The 16,488-nt window shown below is 42.1% G+C and overlaps 1 protein-coding gene across 1 annotated transcript in view; it reads right to left on the bottom strand.

The window, feature by feature from the left end:
- Window positions 1-6,307: 6,307 nt before the first annotated feature.
- LOC134290404 (craniofacial development protein 2-like) overlaps window positions 6,308-16,488 on the bottom strand; it is a 108,424-nt gene continuing 98,243 nt past the window's right edge. Inside the window, exon 2 of the mRNA XM_062857543.1 lies at window positions 6,308-7,395. Within this exon, the coding sequence (XP_062713527.1) occupies window positions 6,308-7,072 (765 nt within the window). The 5' untranslated portion in view covers window positions 7,073-7,395. The remainder of the gene's footprint in view (window positions 7,396-16,488) is intronic.

Genomic DNA, 16,488 nt, shown 5'->3' with positions numbered 1-16,488 from the left:
TATTAAAAAGAAATATCTGTCGATTGTATTGAGTTATGATGAGGTAGATCAATTTTGCTGCCTTTTTTCCTCCGTTTGACTGTTTGCATTGTTCCCATTATTTTTGCGCCCTGGGTCCCCGGGTTCAGGGAATCGGCACGGAAACCACTTGTAGCGGTGCGGTGCTTAGAGGAACTTTGCAACAAAGGGACAGGGGGAAGAGTTGCAAACACCTTGTTTTGCGGAGGAATAAATCTTGTCTAATAACAGCTTCTCTTCGGGTGTGTTTTTTTACGTTCAGAAAGGATGCCAAAGGATTTGAAAGGAAAAGGTGTGCTGCACTTGGAGAGGGATGTTTCGCCATACAACGCAGATAAAAGTGCACTGGGTACTGGGTAGATAGGTAGGTTGGCTTGGGAAGGATGACAGGATGCAGTTTGGCACGCCTTGGAGTCGTGTGTCGCACCGTCGGCGTGTCAGAAGGTGACGAAAAGGATCAGAGGACATTTTGCGGCATTTGGGAGTCGCCCGGGTTGAAGTTGACTTTGTACTTTCTGCTTTTGAATTGAGATGCGATGTTTACTCTGTGGAAAAGATTAAATTTTGCCGCCACAAAAGCCGTTGTCTCTGTTCTTTGGAAAATTTCCTTAAGCGTAGATTGCTTATGTTGACAGTTTTATCTATTTTATCATCATCATCATAATCGGTAACAGCCATATGTAAAATGTCTGCGAAAAATTTTCACTCAGTTTTAATCATTACATACATACATACATTTATTTGTTCAACATCATTAAGATAAGACATAATCAACAATAGTACGCTTCAATACTCGGTTTGTGGCTGCCGCTCTCCATCCTCGGTCGCGCCCAATGCTCGCCAAGTCACGCTCCACCTGGTCCGCCCATCGTGCTCTCTGCGCTCCACGCCTTCTTGTGCCAACCGGATCCGTTGCAAACACCAGCTTTGCAGGGTTGTTGTCCGGCATTCTTGCAACATGCCCTGCCCAACGTATCCTTCCGGCTTTGGCCACCTTCTGGATGCTGGGTTCGCCGTAAAGTGCAGCGAGCTCGTGGTTCATTCTTCTCCGCCACACACCGTTCTCCTGCACACCGCCGAAGATCGTTCTTAGCACGCGTCGCTCGAAAACTCCGAGTGCTTGCAGGTCCTCCTCGAGCATGGTCCATGTCTCGTGCCCGTAGAGGATCACCGGTCTTATTAGCGTTTTGTACATGGTGCATTTGGTGCGTGGGTGAATCTTTTTCGACCGCAGTTTCTTCTGGAGCCCGTAGTAGGCCCGACTTCCGCTGATGATGCGCCTCCGAATTTCTCGGCTCACGTTGTAGTCAGCCGTCAGTAAGGATCCGAGGTAGATGAATTCCTCCACCACCTCGAAAGTATCCCCGTCTATCGTAACATTACTACCCAGACGGATCCGGTCGTTTTCGGTTCCGCCTACCAGCATGTACTTTGTTTTTGAGGCATTCACCACCAGTCCGACCTTTGCTGCTTCGCGTCCATGTCGTCCGCAAAGCACACAAATTGACCGGATTTTGTGAAAATCGTTCCCCGGCTGTTCAACCCGGCTCGTCGCATCACACCTTCCAGCGCGATGTTGAAGAGTAGACATGGGAGTCCGTCACCTTGTCACAGTCCCCGGCGAGATACGAATGAACTGGATAGTTCACCCGAAACCCTTACGCAGTTTTGCACACCGTCCATCGTTGCTTTAATCAGTCTAGTCAGCTTCCCAGGAAAGCCGTTTTCGTCCATGATTATCCATAGCTCTGCGCGGTCGATACTATCGTATGCCGCTTTGAAGTCGATGAACAGGTGGTGCGTTGTGACCTGGTATTCACGGCATTTCTGGAGGATTTGCCGTACGGTAAAGATCTAGTCCATTGTCGACCGGCCGCCGATGAAGCCGGCTTCCTACGAACTCATCCGTTTCAGGTGACAGACGACGGAAGATGATCTGGGATAGCACTTTGTAGGCAGCATTCAAAATAATGATCGCCCTGAAGTTCTCACATTCCAAATGGTCGCCTTTCTTGTGAATGGGGCAGATTACCCCTTCCTTCCTCTCCTCCGGTAGCTGTTCGGTTTCCCAGATCCTGACTATCAGCCGATGCAGACAGGTGGTCAACTTTTCTGGGCCCATCTTGATGAGTTCAGCTGCGATACCATCCTTACCAGCTGCTTTGTTGGTTTTAAGCTGGTGAATGGCATCCTTAACTTCCCTCAGCGTGGGAGTTGGTTCATTTCCGTCCTCCGCTGCACTGGCGTCGTCGTTTCTTTCCCATTACGTCTGCAGTGGCTGCGGGAAGTCCACAAAATAAAAATTCTTGGGGTGTACTACGCAAACTCTATTAGATTGATGGCAAAACTAAACTGGGATGCTCGCGTCTCTCGCTTCTCGCAACACGTATGGCTCCAATCTCTAAGAGCACTCACACTGCATCAGAAGGTAGTAATACTCAACACATACATTACATCGAAAATTTGGTATTTGTCATCAATACTGTCTCCTAGCAGTATCCACGTTGCCAAACTAACTGCAACTATTGGGACCTTTTTGTGGAGAAGAGTTCCCGCTAGAGTGGCAATGCAGCAGCTAGCACGTGACTACGATAAAGGTGGGATTAGGCTACAGCTTCCTGCTTTGAAATGTAAGTCGTTACTTATCAGCCGTCATATAAAGGAGATAGATTCTACTCCTTTTTACAAGTCGTTCTTGACCCAAGAGAATCCCAACCCTCTGATACCAAGTGAATTTCCGTGCCTTAAATCGATCTTTATAAACTTCATCCTACTATGTACCACCCCATATTCAACACAACCCTTCAGCCGCCCTAATTCATCAACACTATGTGAGTCTAACAGAACTCCCACGGGTGGAACGGAAACATCCTCGCTGCAATTGGTCACGATGTTGGAAGAACGTCAACATGAAGAAACTCTGCAGCAATGAAAAAAGCCAACTCTACTTGTTTGTCAACGAAAAAACTGAGCATCGATGTCTGCTAACGAGGATCGGTCGAGCAGACGGTGGAGACTGCCTGCATTGCAACGCAGGTAGTGAAACTTTACAGCACAAATTCAGCGAATGTCCACGGGTCGTAGGAGCGTGGGCGGTTCTAAAACGGAAAGCAAACCTGCTTTTCCGAGGATGGCGTAACCTGTCTTTCGATGATGTGATCAGGCCACAGTTTACAAGTTTAAATCCAAGAATTAGAGTTAAAGTACTGAAATTGTTCTACAACTATATCGTCTACATTAATCAAAATAATGCAGCAATTGATATTGGTAGTCTTGAGTTTTGTTTAGATCATGGGATGTAACTAATTATAGTATTGTAATTATTGTTTTTAACATCTAAGTAAACAAAATAAACGAATTTTATATATTAAAAAAAAATGGCATCCTTAACTTCCCTCAGCGTGGGAGTTGGTTCATTTCCGTCATCCGCTGCACTGGCGTCGTCGTTTCTTCCGTTGCCGTGGGCTCCCGTGCCTACGTTCTCCACGCCGTTCAGGTGCTGATCGAAGTGCTGCTTTCACCTTTCGATCACCTCACGTCCGTCCGTCAAGAGGTTTCCGTCTTTATCCCTGCATATTTCGGCTCGCGGCACGAAGCCGTTGCGGGATGCGTTGAGCTTCTGATAGAACTTCCGTGTTTCTTGGGAACGGCACAGCAGTTCCATTTCTTCACACTCCGCTTCTTCCAGGCGGCGCTTTTTCTCCCGAAAGAGGCGGGTCTGCTGTTTCCGCTTCTGTTTGTAACGTTCCACGTTCTGTCGAGTCCCTTGATGCAGCATTACCGCCCTCGCTGCGTTCTTCTCCTCCAAAACCGTTCTGCACTCTTCGTCGAACCATTCGTTCCGTCGATTCCGTTCCACGTACCCGATGGTGCTCTCGGCTGCGTCGTTGATGGCTGCTGTTGGCGCAAGTTAGAGAGAAACACAGTTCCTGTAGTCGCCAAACTGGGCAGCTTCAAAGCTGCAAATATACAGGGTGTTAGGTTCATGAGTGCAAACTTTTTAAAGGGTGATATAGGACCATAAATGGTGACAAAAATTGTTCTACGCATATGGTCAAATCTCAACCGTTACGTAGTTATTGAACTTCCCATCTTTTTGACTTTTATTGCCTTAACTGATTATAGCTTGGAAATGGTCAAACTTATTGCAGTTTTTTGATCCTTATTCGAAAGATTATTGAATTTTCTATCAAATGACATCTTTAAATCGATTGGTTTAGTTGAATAGCTAAGTTTTCTAGAGCACAATAGCTAAAAATAGTGTGTTTTTAATTGTTTTTGTCAATTATCTTTGAAACATGCGTGATAAATTAAAATTCTTTCTTAGGCAAAGTTGTGGCTCCTGTTCTACTCTACAATTCGTTTTTTGACACCAAACTTCTAGCTCTTATCGTTTTCTTGCAATTTTGATTTAAATGTGCGGCACAGTGCGCAAAAAAGTGCTTACCATGACAGTTGCAAATTTATGACCTGAAAGGCGATGTTTAAATCGAAATTGCAAGAAAACGATAAAAGATAGAAGTTTGATGTCAAAGAACGAATTGTAGAGTAGAACAGGGACCACAACTTTGTCTAAGAAAGAATTTTAAATTATTACGCATTTTTCAAAGATAATTGACAAAAACAAATTAAAACACACTTCTTTTGAGATATTTGCCCTAGAGAACTTAGTTATTTAACTAAACCAATCAATTCAAAGATGCCATTTGATAGAAAACTCAATGATCTTTCGAATAAGGGCCAAAAAACTGCAATAAGTTTGACCATTTTCAAATTATAGCCAGTTAAGGCAATAAGAATCAAAAACATGTGAAGTTCAATAACTACGTAACGGTTAAGATTTGATCATATGCGTAGAACAATTTTTTTCACTATTCATGGTCCTCTATCACCCTTTAAAAAGTTTGCACTCAGGAACCAAACACCCTGTATTTCGATAAATTCAATGGCATTTAGAAAAAAATATAATCTACTTACATTTCTGTGTAACTATAAACTATTTAACCTGCGCTACAATTCTATTCAATCTCTATACTACAGAATACTTTTATTATGAAGAGCACTTACTACGTACTCGCAAACTGCGCTAACTGACTACTGCTGAGGCTGTTTCAGACACAACGTGTGCCATCGTAGTAATGTTATCCACAATCAAGCAGTGCGAAGTGTATCGGTGCGTAGGGATGAGCCGGGTGCTTCACACACTGGGCTAACTGCCGCACCGCACAGTGGTCGCGGTAACATCCTCCACCCCGTGAACAACCGCATGAACCGAAGCGCCATATCCTGACTCCTGACAAGTTTCCAACAGCCTTGATGAATCTGCAAACGACCTTTTTCACACAGCAGCTCATCCACAACTATCTTACATTCTCTTGAAAAACGTTTCCGTTGCCAATTGATGTATTCTTCCTCTCGGGTAAGCTGATCAATAATGATCTTTCTTGAGTATTCGAACAAACTTCACTATTCAGAGCTACTGTGTTGATCGACTCTTTTGAATCGGTGGAAACTTGCGCTGATGAACTAATTACTCCACTGCACGGGACTACCGATTTGGAATCACATACTTCGTGATCACTGGATACAGTCAGTCGATTCGGTAGACTTCTTGCATTTGCCATCCGCTTCAGCAATTCAAATTTGTCCCTGAAGAATTCCTTCTCCGCTTCAATCGCCTTTATTCGAAAATGTGCTTCAATTTCTAGCCACTCCAACTCGAGCTTCAGTCGAAAAGATTCTTTTCTGCATCGGATACTGTTCTCTTCTACAGACGCCATATTACATCAGATGATTACCCGACTTCAGTAATCCTTGACAGTGCATCTGAACCACTGTGTGTCGATGTTAATACAATGCGTTCGGTCAACAAAGGCCGCCGAAAGAAGATCCCATACGATTCTGACTATGAATCAAACAAATATCATCTGATCTTTACTGCAGATCGCACTGTGTTGTTATCTAACGGAGTAGGTTTTTAGATAACCGATCTCATGGTGCTCCACTACCACTGGCAGAATTCTGTCCAACTCTGGAACAGAAATCTTTAAAGAATGTTGGCGCAAGTTAGAGAGAAACACAGTTCCTGTAGTCGCCAAACTGGGCAGCTTTAAAGCTGCAAATATATTTCGATAAATTCAATGGCATTTAGAAAAAAATATAATCTACTTACATTTCTGTGTAACTATAAACTGTTTAACCTGCGCTACAGTTCTATTCAATCTCTATACTACAGAGTACTTTTATTATAAAGAGCACTTACTACGTACTCGCAAACTGCGCTATCTGACTACTGCTGAGGCTGTTTCAGACACAACGTGTGTACCATCGTAGTAATGCTATCCACAATCAAGCAGTGCGAAGTGTATCGGTGCGGTTGCTTCAGTCGCTCTAGGTTGTACCGTGGCGGTCGCCGGTACCGTACATTGTTGATGACGGAGAGTTTTGGGCGCAGTTTGACCATCACCAGATAGTGGTCGGAGTCGATGTTGGCGCCACGATAGGTCCTGACGTCGATAATGTCGGAGAAGTGCCGTCCGTCAATCAGAACGTGGTCGATTTGAGATTCCGTCTGCTGTGGTGATCTCCAGGTATAACGATAAGGGAGGCTGTGTTGGAAAAAGGTGCTACGTATGGCCATATTTTTGGAGGCGGCGAAATCAATGAGTCGTAGGCCGTTTTCGTTCGTTTGCTGGTGGGCGCTGAACTTACCAATCGTCGGTCTGAATTCCTCCTCCTGGTCTACCTGAGCGTTCAAATCTCCTATGATGATCTTGACGTCGTGGCTTGAGCAGCGATCGTACTCGCGTTCGAGCTGCGCGTAAAATGCGTCCTTGTCATCATCAGTACTTCCGGAGTGTGGGCTGTGCACGTTTATTATGCTGAAGTTGAAGAATCGACCCTTGATCCTCAACCTGTACATTCTTTCGTCGATCGGCCACCAACCGATCACGCGCCTCTGCATTTCACCCATTACGATGAAAGCTGTTCCCAGCTCGCGTGTGTTGCCGCAGCTCTGGTAGATGGTATGATTACCTCTAAACGTTCGCACCATGGATCCTGTCCAACACACCTCCTGCAACGCTACGATGCCGAACCCGCGGTCCTTCAGTAGATCGGCGAGTATGCGGGTGCTCCCAATGAAGTTGAGAGATCGGCAGTTCCACGTACCGAGTTTCCAATCGCAAGTCCTTTTTGTTCGCTGGGGTCGTTGCCGTTAGTCTCGGTTCGTATTATTCTGTTGCTGATTTTCCGTTACAATGGTTTTTTTACGGCTGGATCGTAGGGCCTGACACCAACCCCCTACTTTCCGGAGGACCATAGTGCACAGTTGAGCTTAGAGTCCTTCCCTGGCACTCGGACGTAGATCAGCCGCCCCTAACATGGGGATCAGACGCTGTTGTGAGCCGCTCCTCCTGGAGAACAGACGCTCAGGTTTTCCGAAGCAAACCCCCCCTTCCCTGTCAGCCTACGACCAAAGTTCCCACCGGGGTTGGTAACCCGATCTTCCCTAAGGTTGCTCATAGTTTCCGGCCGATACAGCGTGGAGGTAGGGATAGGAGTTGCTGAGCAGAGGCTAGTGGATCACAATGGGATCTGAATTGCGCAGCATACCCAGTCTTTACCGTGCCCAGTTTTAATCATATGATTTTCAATATTATTATTTGAATTAGAGTAGTCCAAACACAGTTGAACTGGAGGTAGTTTCCTGCGCTTGGTGGCCGATCGAAGAAACAGTGCAGGTTGAAGATTCTCGTACTTCGACATGATCAACCACAGATTGATATTCACCATAAACATATTTTGGCATTTTTCAAAGATAGTCCGTGACATTTGCCTAAAATATTCGAAAAAGAGCGGTTTTTCGGTGATTTTCTTGTAGAACTGGCCCAGCCACACAACTTTTACGTATACATACGTATACAGCTTCTAAAATGAGCTGTAGGTGGTTCAACTAAGGACATGTCGAAATGACGTTTTCAGCACTGGTTGCAACAAAAAACAGTACAGAAATGAGTCAACTCCCACGTAGAGAAGGTCGGCCGCGGAGGCTTTCGCTTTCGCGGGTAGCTCCAAAACAGTGGCGAATGCGATTGCTTATGACAAGCATTCGCAGAAACGTGTGAGGTAGCCGTAAGGTGAGGAGCTACCAGCCATACCAGCAGACACCAGGCCTGCGAAACGTAGGAGGGTAGGAGTCAAGCGCCAGAAGGGTTATGGGCGATCGTCATCAAGACGCAGAGTCTAAGAACTCGGAAATCTTGAAGGCGATGATTAGCGACGCCCAGAGATTGAAATTTTCATTTTCAGTGAGTGAAATTCAACGTGAATTTTGAAAATTCTCAACTAAAGGATCAAAATAAAATTCATTTTGGAGAATGAATTTTCTCACCTATTCATTCATTTTTCTGTCACTGACAATTTTCACTGAGAAATATAACTAGACCGTAACTCCCGATTGTTCTTCCAATCACCTCAAAACTTGTGTATAGTAGTTCATTAGAATACTAATTAACTGCTCTATTTGCCCATTAAATCGGATTGTGCGTCTGCTATCAGAAATTGGACATTTTACGACGTTCGAAAAAATATTCGTGACAGAGAATTGAATGAAAAAAGAGAGGCATTCAGCTGACAATCAATGTGGCCATACACGAATGAAAATATGAATATATCAATCTTCACTTTCAACCTTCGATTTTTTTTTACACACTGGCGACGCCAAGCACGCGGATCTGGAAGCCGACGTGTGCAGTATTAAAAATACTCGATGAAATGATGCACTACCTCGAGGGCGACAAAAAGTGTAGAGCATGGCGTAGAGCGCCGCCTACAAAAATCTGACGGAAGACGTCCTTGGTGAAGGTGTCAAAGTGAGGGCTCTTACAGCGAAGGCGACTCTGAAGGTGAAAACGATAGATGAGATCATTGTCGAGGAAGAGCTCGTCATGGCACTGCGACAACAGTGTGTTGAATCCAGGAGTTAGTGTCTACTACTTAGGGCCTGCACACAGTGTTGCCAACCTTCCAGATTTATCCAGATTTTTGAGGTCTCATTTTGCATCAATCTGACATTTCCAGACATCCAGACATTTGTTTTCGGGATTTGTAAGGTTTTTCTCGGAATTTGTAAGGTTTTGCTCGGAATTTGTAGGGGTTTCCCACAATCCAGACTTTTCCAAACAAAACTTCCTAAATCATCCAGATTTTTCAAAAAATGATCTGGCGACCGTACCTGCACATAAGCTACGTAGACTCTTTAGGGGGTGAGGGAGTTTCTGGCCAAAGTCCACACTCCACACAAATTTCGAAAATTTTGTATGAACAAAAGTCTACGAAGGGGGTTCTGAGATGGCCAAAATTTAATCTACGTAGTTTGTGCCAGGGTTGAAAAAGTCACATTCAATTGAATGAAATTGTGCTGAACTGAATGCATCGGGCATTCATTTTCAGCTCCGCTGTGAGATACCTGAAAGTGAACACAGAAAAACTCAACTACTTTGTGGACGTAATGACTCCACCATCATCAACACACGCTCCGCGCTGATGGATGCTTCATGTCAACAACGGCCGCATGAATGCGACTGGCCCATAAGCAAGCGTGGTGAATTTTCTTTTTTGAGTGCCAATGACAGGGAAAATGTTGTTATTGAATTTCGCCGTCGCCACGATGTGAGCGAGGAGAGAATGTTTATTCTCTTCCCACCCGCCTCCGTGAAGGAACGAGGCTTCAACGTCAGAAGCGGTGTGGTGAAAAGACAAAAACAAAAACTCACGTTCGTTGCATGCTTTCATTTTTTTGCAACCCTGGTTTGTGCACAGCGCCTTACAAGGACTTTATGGTTGCCAAAGTAAAAGATTTTTCTTTTATTTTCTAAACCATGCACTATGGGGAAAGTGGTAGCCAAAAATCGAAAAAATTACTTGCTTTGAATGACATGTCTTATACCACCGACGAACCGACGTGACAGCTAGAACAAATAAATTCAAATTTGTTGTCCGCGACGCCATGATGAAAAATAGCCGAACACTATCGCCACCTCTATAACGGTTCGCGATGATTTGATAGCTCGACACCGAACCCCCGTGTGTTCATATAGGAAACGGTTCGCGTCTGCGCTGATTTGACAGAAGCGATCGCTCGCTTCGGTGGTCGACCGTTAAATTTGGGGGGGACACTTTTGAATCGCCACTGTCACGTCGGTTCGTCGGTGCTTATACACCATTTGAGAGCCAGATAGTTCAAACCTAGATTCCCAAAATTTCAGCCTTCTGTGATGGAAACTCATTGCGCCACAGATATCAGACTTAGAAAAATAGTGAAAATTGCAGAAAAAATGCATTTTAAACAAATGCAATTTTCTCAGTGAAAAAACGGTTTAATTTTAGAATTTAATCCACCGTTGGAAATGTTATTGATTGAATTTTATAATGAGTGTGTTGTTGGGGTTATACGGTTAATTGAAATTAGTAAAAATTGGGTAATTATTGACAAAAACAACATTTTTTTGCCTAAGTTGGTCTATATCTAACAAGCAGGGTCGAGCAGTCTCGAGGGACCGCCTCCACAGTTTAGTTTGTGGTCTATACTATCTGCGGAACGCGAATCCAGCTGCGGATAGCTGCGGATGAGCGTCATTTTGACACAAGCCCGAGAATTGGATTTTTTCAAATTATTTTTTTTGTTAATTACGATTATTGATTATGCGGGCACATACAAAAAAATCGTACAATTTAAACAGTGCTTCAAAGATGAAACTGTTAATTGTCAAATTTAGTCTAAAAATCTTACACACTTAATTATTTTTATGTTAAAAATGGGTAAAAACTGACCGAAAATTATCGTTCCATACATAAACTGTATCAACCCATCTGGACTGAAATGCTTCTTTTGTTCACGAAAATCTTGTTTATATTATCAATACGTATTTACCATTAGGAAAAGAAACACCACATCTTATTTTTAATTTTACTAAAAACTCCCTACTTGTATTTAAAAGACGAGGACAATATTTTCAATTCATAAGTTTGTTTTCAACTTAAGGCTCAAATAACCATCATTCAGTCATCAACAATCATCAATTTTTCAAAAGCAATTTTCTTCCTCTAAGTCACAAAACCGTCATTGAAAATTATTTCACTGTTATCCAGATGGTGGCCAGAGTACAGTGATAAATTTTTATTAACATTGGAAGAGATTTCAGCGAGAAAACTGCTTTTCAGTTTTTGCTAAACGATGATGGTTTGTTTTCTCTTAAACGCTAACAACGTGAATATCGCACAGTAGTTAATTTAACGTAAACAAATATGAAAATAATTGTTTGTGGTAATATGGAACATAGGAGCATCAAGTTACCACAGACAAACAGACTTACCACTTGGAACAAAATGCGATAAAAATCATCGTTAAATATGGTGAATTTGACTGGCCATATGTTTTTAAAAATCGTGAAAGTGAATCTAAAATATTGACAATTCCCAAAAATTTATATGGAATTATGTTACCTGAACAGAAAAATGAGTAGGTATTGCTTGTGAAATTGAAATTTCAAGAGACAGTTATTTAATAAAATTTATGATGGAAATTTATCTATGAAAATTATGTTCTATTTAGCAGTATATTCATTCCTGCAGTATTAAAATTGGAGACTAATCATCAACTTGGTTAATGATGTTGATATGTGTTCAGTAAAATAATAGAAGCATAATTAAAAATTATCCTTTCGACGAGTTTGAACAAATATTATAGTAGGGGGGGAGTGTTGGCAGATAAGTTGGAGGGGGTGGGCTCTTGATAGATAAACAATTCTTTATCAAAATACATGATTGATAAAACAACACTCTTATATAACATTAAAAAATGGGGGGGGGTCAGATTTGCCTAGAAGGGGGGGGGGGTGCTTTCATTTACACCTCTTCTATTTTATCTTATGCATGGCAATCATATTCTAGTTTTGATTTGCATTTGAACTGCCTCAAAAATTAAAAACAAATTTAAAATCAACTTATTGTTCAGGAATAAGTATTTCCTAACTGGGTTAAATACTAGTTACATCTTCCAGATGTGATGAAAATACATAAATTGGACTAATGTGTTGTGTGACCGAAACGATGTATGTAGATCGTCAGGCTCCGGGATCAAACAGGGTGAAGGCCGGTGATAATAGCGCGTGACTTCAATGCCTGGGCCGTGGAATGGGGAAGCCATCCAACGAATCAGCGGGTTCAGATCCTCCTAAAGGAATTGGCCATGATAGACGTCGATCGTGCTAATGTCGGTACATACCAATAATACCTTTGGTCGGAGTCAATTATTGACGTGACCCTTTGTAGTCCTAGCCTAACAAGTAGTTCGAATTGGAGAGTAGACAATAACTACTCACAGCGATCACCTGGCGCTTCGCTACAATATTGACTACAACAACAGCAGACAGCGGGTAGAGGAAGAGGCGGCTAGGCCAAGGCCAAGCCCTCGCAAGCGGAAGACATCATACTTTGACACAGGGGTATTTAGGGAGGCGCTCCGCCGTGAGCGAAACATACTTGGTTTAGATGGCGACGAGCTGGTAGCGGTGCTCTCGCGTGCGTGCGATGCGACCATGCCTAGGCAAGTACACCCCAGAAATGAGAGGCCACCAGCCTACTGGTGGACCCAAGCGCTTGCAAACCTACGACTGTCTACGGGCTATGCGGAGGATGCAACGAGCAGAGACTGAGGAAGAGGAAAATGGACAACGGGTGGTGTTCGCCGCTGTCAAATTCGCGTTGATGTCCGAGATAAGGTCATGCAATAGGACTTGATTTGTGGGTCTCTGTCAGAATGCCACTGGGAATCCATATGGTCGTGATGGCAAAGACAAGAAGTTATTGCAGAGGCTCCCGGGAAGTTCAGGTCTGCTTTGCAGAAATTCCGGAATGAGAGAGTTTTTCCAGAAGTATGGAAGAGGCGGAGCCTGATTCTGTTGCCAAAGGCGTGGGAACCACCCGGAGACCCGTCGGCATATTGACCAGTATACTTGATCGACACGGCGGGGAAGGTGCTCGAAAAGATCATCCTCAATGGAATGTTGAGGTACCTACACTGATGGTGTAAATGGTCTCTCATGCAGTCATTTCGGTTTCCGCAAGGAGAGGTCTACCGTAGATGCTATCCTGTTGGTTACAAAAACCACCGAGAAAGCGCTCCAGCGTAAGAGAAAAGTGATTCGCTACTGTGCAGTAGTGACTCTGGATGTAAGGAACGCATTCAATAGTGCCAGTTTGGCGTCTATATCCGATGCGCTTCTTCGTCTAGGGATACCCGGGTACCGTGATTTCGGGTGAAATTGATCGACGCGAGGGCAATTTTTATTTGTCAAAAATAAAGCTTTGAAATTAAAACAATTTGTGGAAAATGATTATCATCTGGCTCAAGGGTCATTGAATGATGAGTTTACATGTTTTACAGCTAATTAGTCACATATTTCTGTATTAAATTCAATATTTTCCGAAACTGCGTGTTTGGCGAGTTTCAAAGACACGTTCAAACTTTTGTTACCGAAGCTGTATTATTATTGTAACTATTCGAATGAATGTTTATAGCTGCCAAGTATTCGCTAAACCAGATTTTGTCATCAAAAGTTCTATAGATATTGATATTTATGCATACAATTGTACTTTTGCTAGAGTAATGACATGTTTAGTATGAAAATTGCATACTTTCAGGCGTTTACTTAAGATTTATTAAACTTTAAGTTTAAATAATTAAGAATTTACTCAACTTGTAGAAGTTTTACAAATTTTTTCGCATTCTTGGGAGGTTAACTCAGATGGAAAATTTATTTTCAGCACTTACAAAGACATTTCACTGACTGATCAATTTCACCCCGAAACTAAAATTTCTGATTTTTTATATTGGTTTGGCTCATCACAAAACTGAACTGGTGGTTGTGAACATCCGAAAGTCGGAGCCGCAAGCGGTGATCAGTGTAGGAGATTTTACTAATGGCAGCGCGCGTGGAACAGTTCCAACAAAGGAAGTCTGAAGTCTGACCCACAGGTTAATTCTGAGGGTAGATAGTTGGATTAACTGGCGTCATGGTGAAATAACATTCAAACTGACTCAGATCCTTTCGGCCATGGTTTGTTACGACAGTACACAGAAAAAAATATTCATTTAAAATTCAGCGAAAAATCATGCACATAAAGGGAATGCTAGAGTTAGTGCATATTTACATGAGATATCATGTAAAATTACGTTACGTTCGTGTAAATTTCCGCTAATTGTCGCGTAACCGGTTGGAGTCCATGATGGTTTACGCGATTGTTGGCGGAAATTTACACGATTGTAATGTAATTTTACATTATAACTCATGGAAAAGTGCACTAACTCTGGCATTCCCTTTATGTGCATGATTTCTCGCTGAAATTTAATTACATATTTTTTTCTGTGTATCTACTTCGTGGAGATTTCTGAACGACGGTAATTTCTTGCCGAACATCGATAATATTTTGCTGAACATTCGGTCAACTGCAATTTTACTGAAAAGAGCAGCTGAATACGGTATATTATTTCATGTGCATAAGATTATCAATTGTTGAAGGTGAGTGTTATAAGCAATTCAATTAGACTTATACAATTGGCAAACATTTAAAAAAAAATATTCATAACCAAGTTAGTTATCTTAAACCAGTGATCCTCAGCCTAACTGTCTTTGCGGGCCTAAATTGAATTTTGAAAAGAAACTGCGGGCCGCAAGTCATTCAAGAACTTATTTTCAAAATTTTTCAAGATTCAACACAAAATTAATTTGTTTGATTTTTTGAAAATATTGAACAAGAGCGAAAAAGTTATCAGGAGATTTTATTTTACTATAAGAAAAACCCTTAAAATCACAGGAAATTGAAAACAGGGTTATCAGCACCGCAATATTTAAGTTTTCTATTTCTTGGTATTAATAATATTGAGCAAATGGAGTTTCTTACTGCAGCTTAGGGATTTACTGAAAAGTATTTATTTATTTATACCCTTTATTTAAAAAAAAAACCTTAGAACTATGAGAGTTTTTGGGACTTTTCGTGGATATTGAGTAATTTCAGAATGATTTGTAGAGATTTCAAGGTTTTCAGAAGAAATTCCGAAAAACTGCCTGGAGATACTTTTTAGAAATCTATGATGATATTTCAAAAGTTTTTCTTTATAGGACGCTAATGAAGAAAAACTAATAGACATGATTTTCTGCAAGTGTGCAAGTTTTTGGAGCCGATTTGAATAAATATTTAAGAGGAATTCCCAAAAGTTTTGCTAGGGGAATGAAGAGTATCTTGCCCAATCCCTGAAGTTTTTAGCGAAATTCCGAAAGTTTGGGCCCACTTCCTTTGAAAAGAAATTGTAAAGCAAATATTCTGTTTTTTTAATAATTTCTTGGTACAAGTGCTGAATGTAAAGTATAACGAATAAAAAGAATATTGAATATAAGGATGTTTTCGCCGATAAAAACAAAACTATTTTAATTTCATTTTTGTTAAATCAATCAAATTATCAATGCCGAGTTCTGCCACCTATGGCAGAGAGCCTATGGAATTTAGCCTAAACTCATTATTTGAGCGAAATACATCGTTCCTAACAACAGTTTCGAATATGGTTTTGAATATTTTCGGAACAAAATTCAAAAAGTAGTTCATTACAGCTTGTGAAACTTTTGTAAATTCTTACTTCTTTAGAAAAACTCTCCATGATATTGGCAAAATGTTCATTCTCATGAAAGTTTTAAAATACAGTGGAATTTCTGATTTTCATTATGGAATCTATGAGTGGGCCACTTTCTAATACATTTCAAAATCAGTTCGCGGGCCGCACAAAACCTGATCGAGGGCCGCATGCGGCCCGCGGGCCGCAGTTTGGTGACCACTGTCTTAAACAAAGAAGTCCCAAACGACTCAACAAACAAAGGTAGAGCTCTGTGATGTGCTCATCACCTTTACCCACTATAAACGCCATAGCAAAAACACCTCTTGATATGCACCGACCCGTCAGCTTTCATCGCTTGACCGCTCAGCTGGGTCCAAGTGAGAGTTGACAAAAAAGTCCGCCTGCATATTTTAATCCCAATTTTCCCGTCTGCTTCGCACCCACAATCCTCCTGGTAAGGAGAAAAAAAGCTCTTAATTAGTTCATTTCCAAACCCGACCCGAAGAAAAAAGCTTTCCTTCCAATAATTATTAACCAATATCATCATTGCTCAATTAAAACCGGCCGTCCAGGTCCGGGCACACGCTGCTGGGTCTTGTAATAAAAGAGTAATTAAAGGTAAGCGGTCATTGTTTCCCGTCTAGGGAAAAACACGATCGCCTTGAAAAGCCGTTGATAATCATCGGTTTTACCGACCGACCGGAGCACGCAGCGATGGTGATGGTGGATGATTCTTTTTTGCATCCCCATCTTGGATCTGGGACTTTTTCTGGCCAGAAATGGGCTGCATTTCCGTTTCT

Source organism: Aedes albopictus, chromosome 3 (genome assembly GCF_035046485.1).
Source record: "Aedes albopictus strain Foshan chromosome 3, AalbF5, whole genome shotgun sequence".
Classification (NCBI taxonomy): Eukaryota; Metazoa; Arthropoda; class Insecta; order Diptera; family Culicidae; genus Aedes; species Aedes albopictus.
This window is presented reverse-complemented; position numbering and strand designations above follow the sequence as displayed.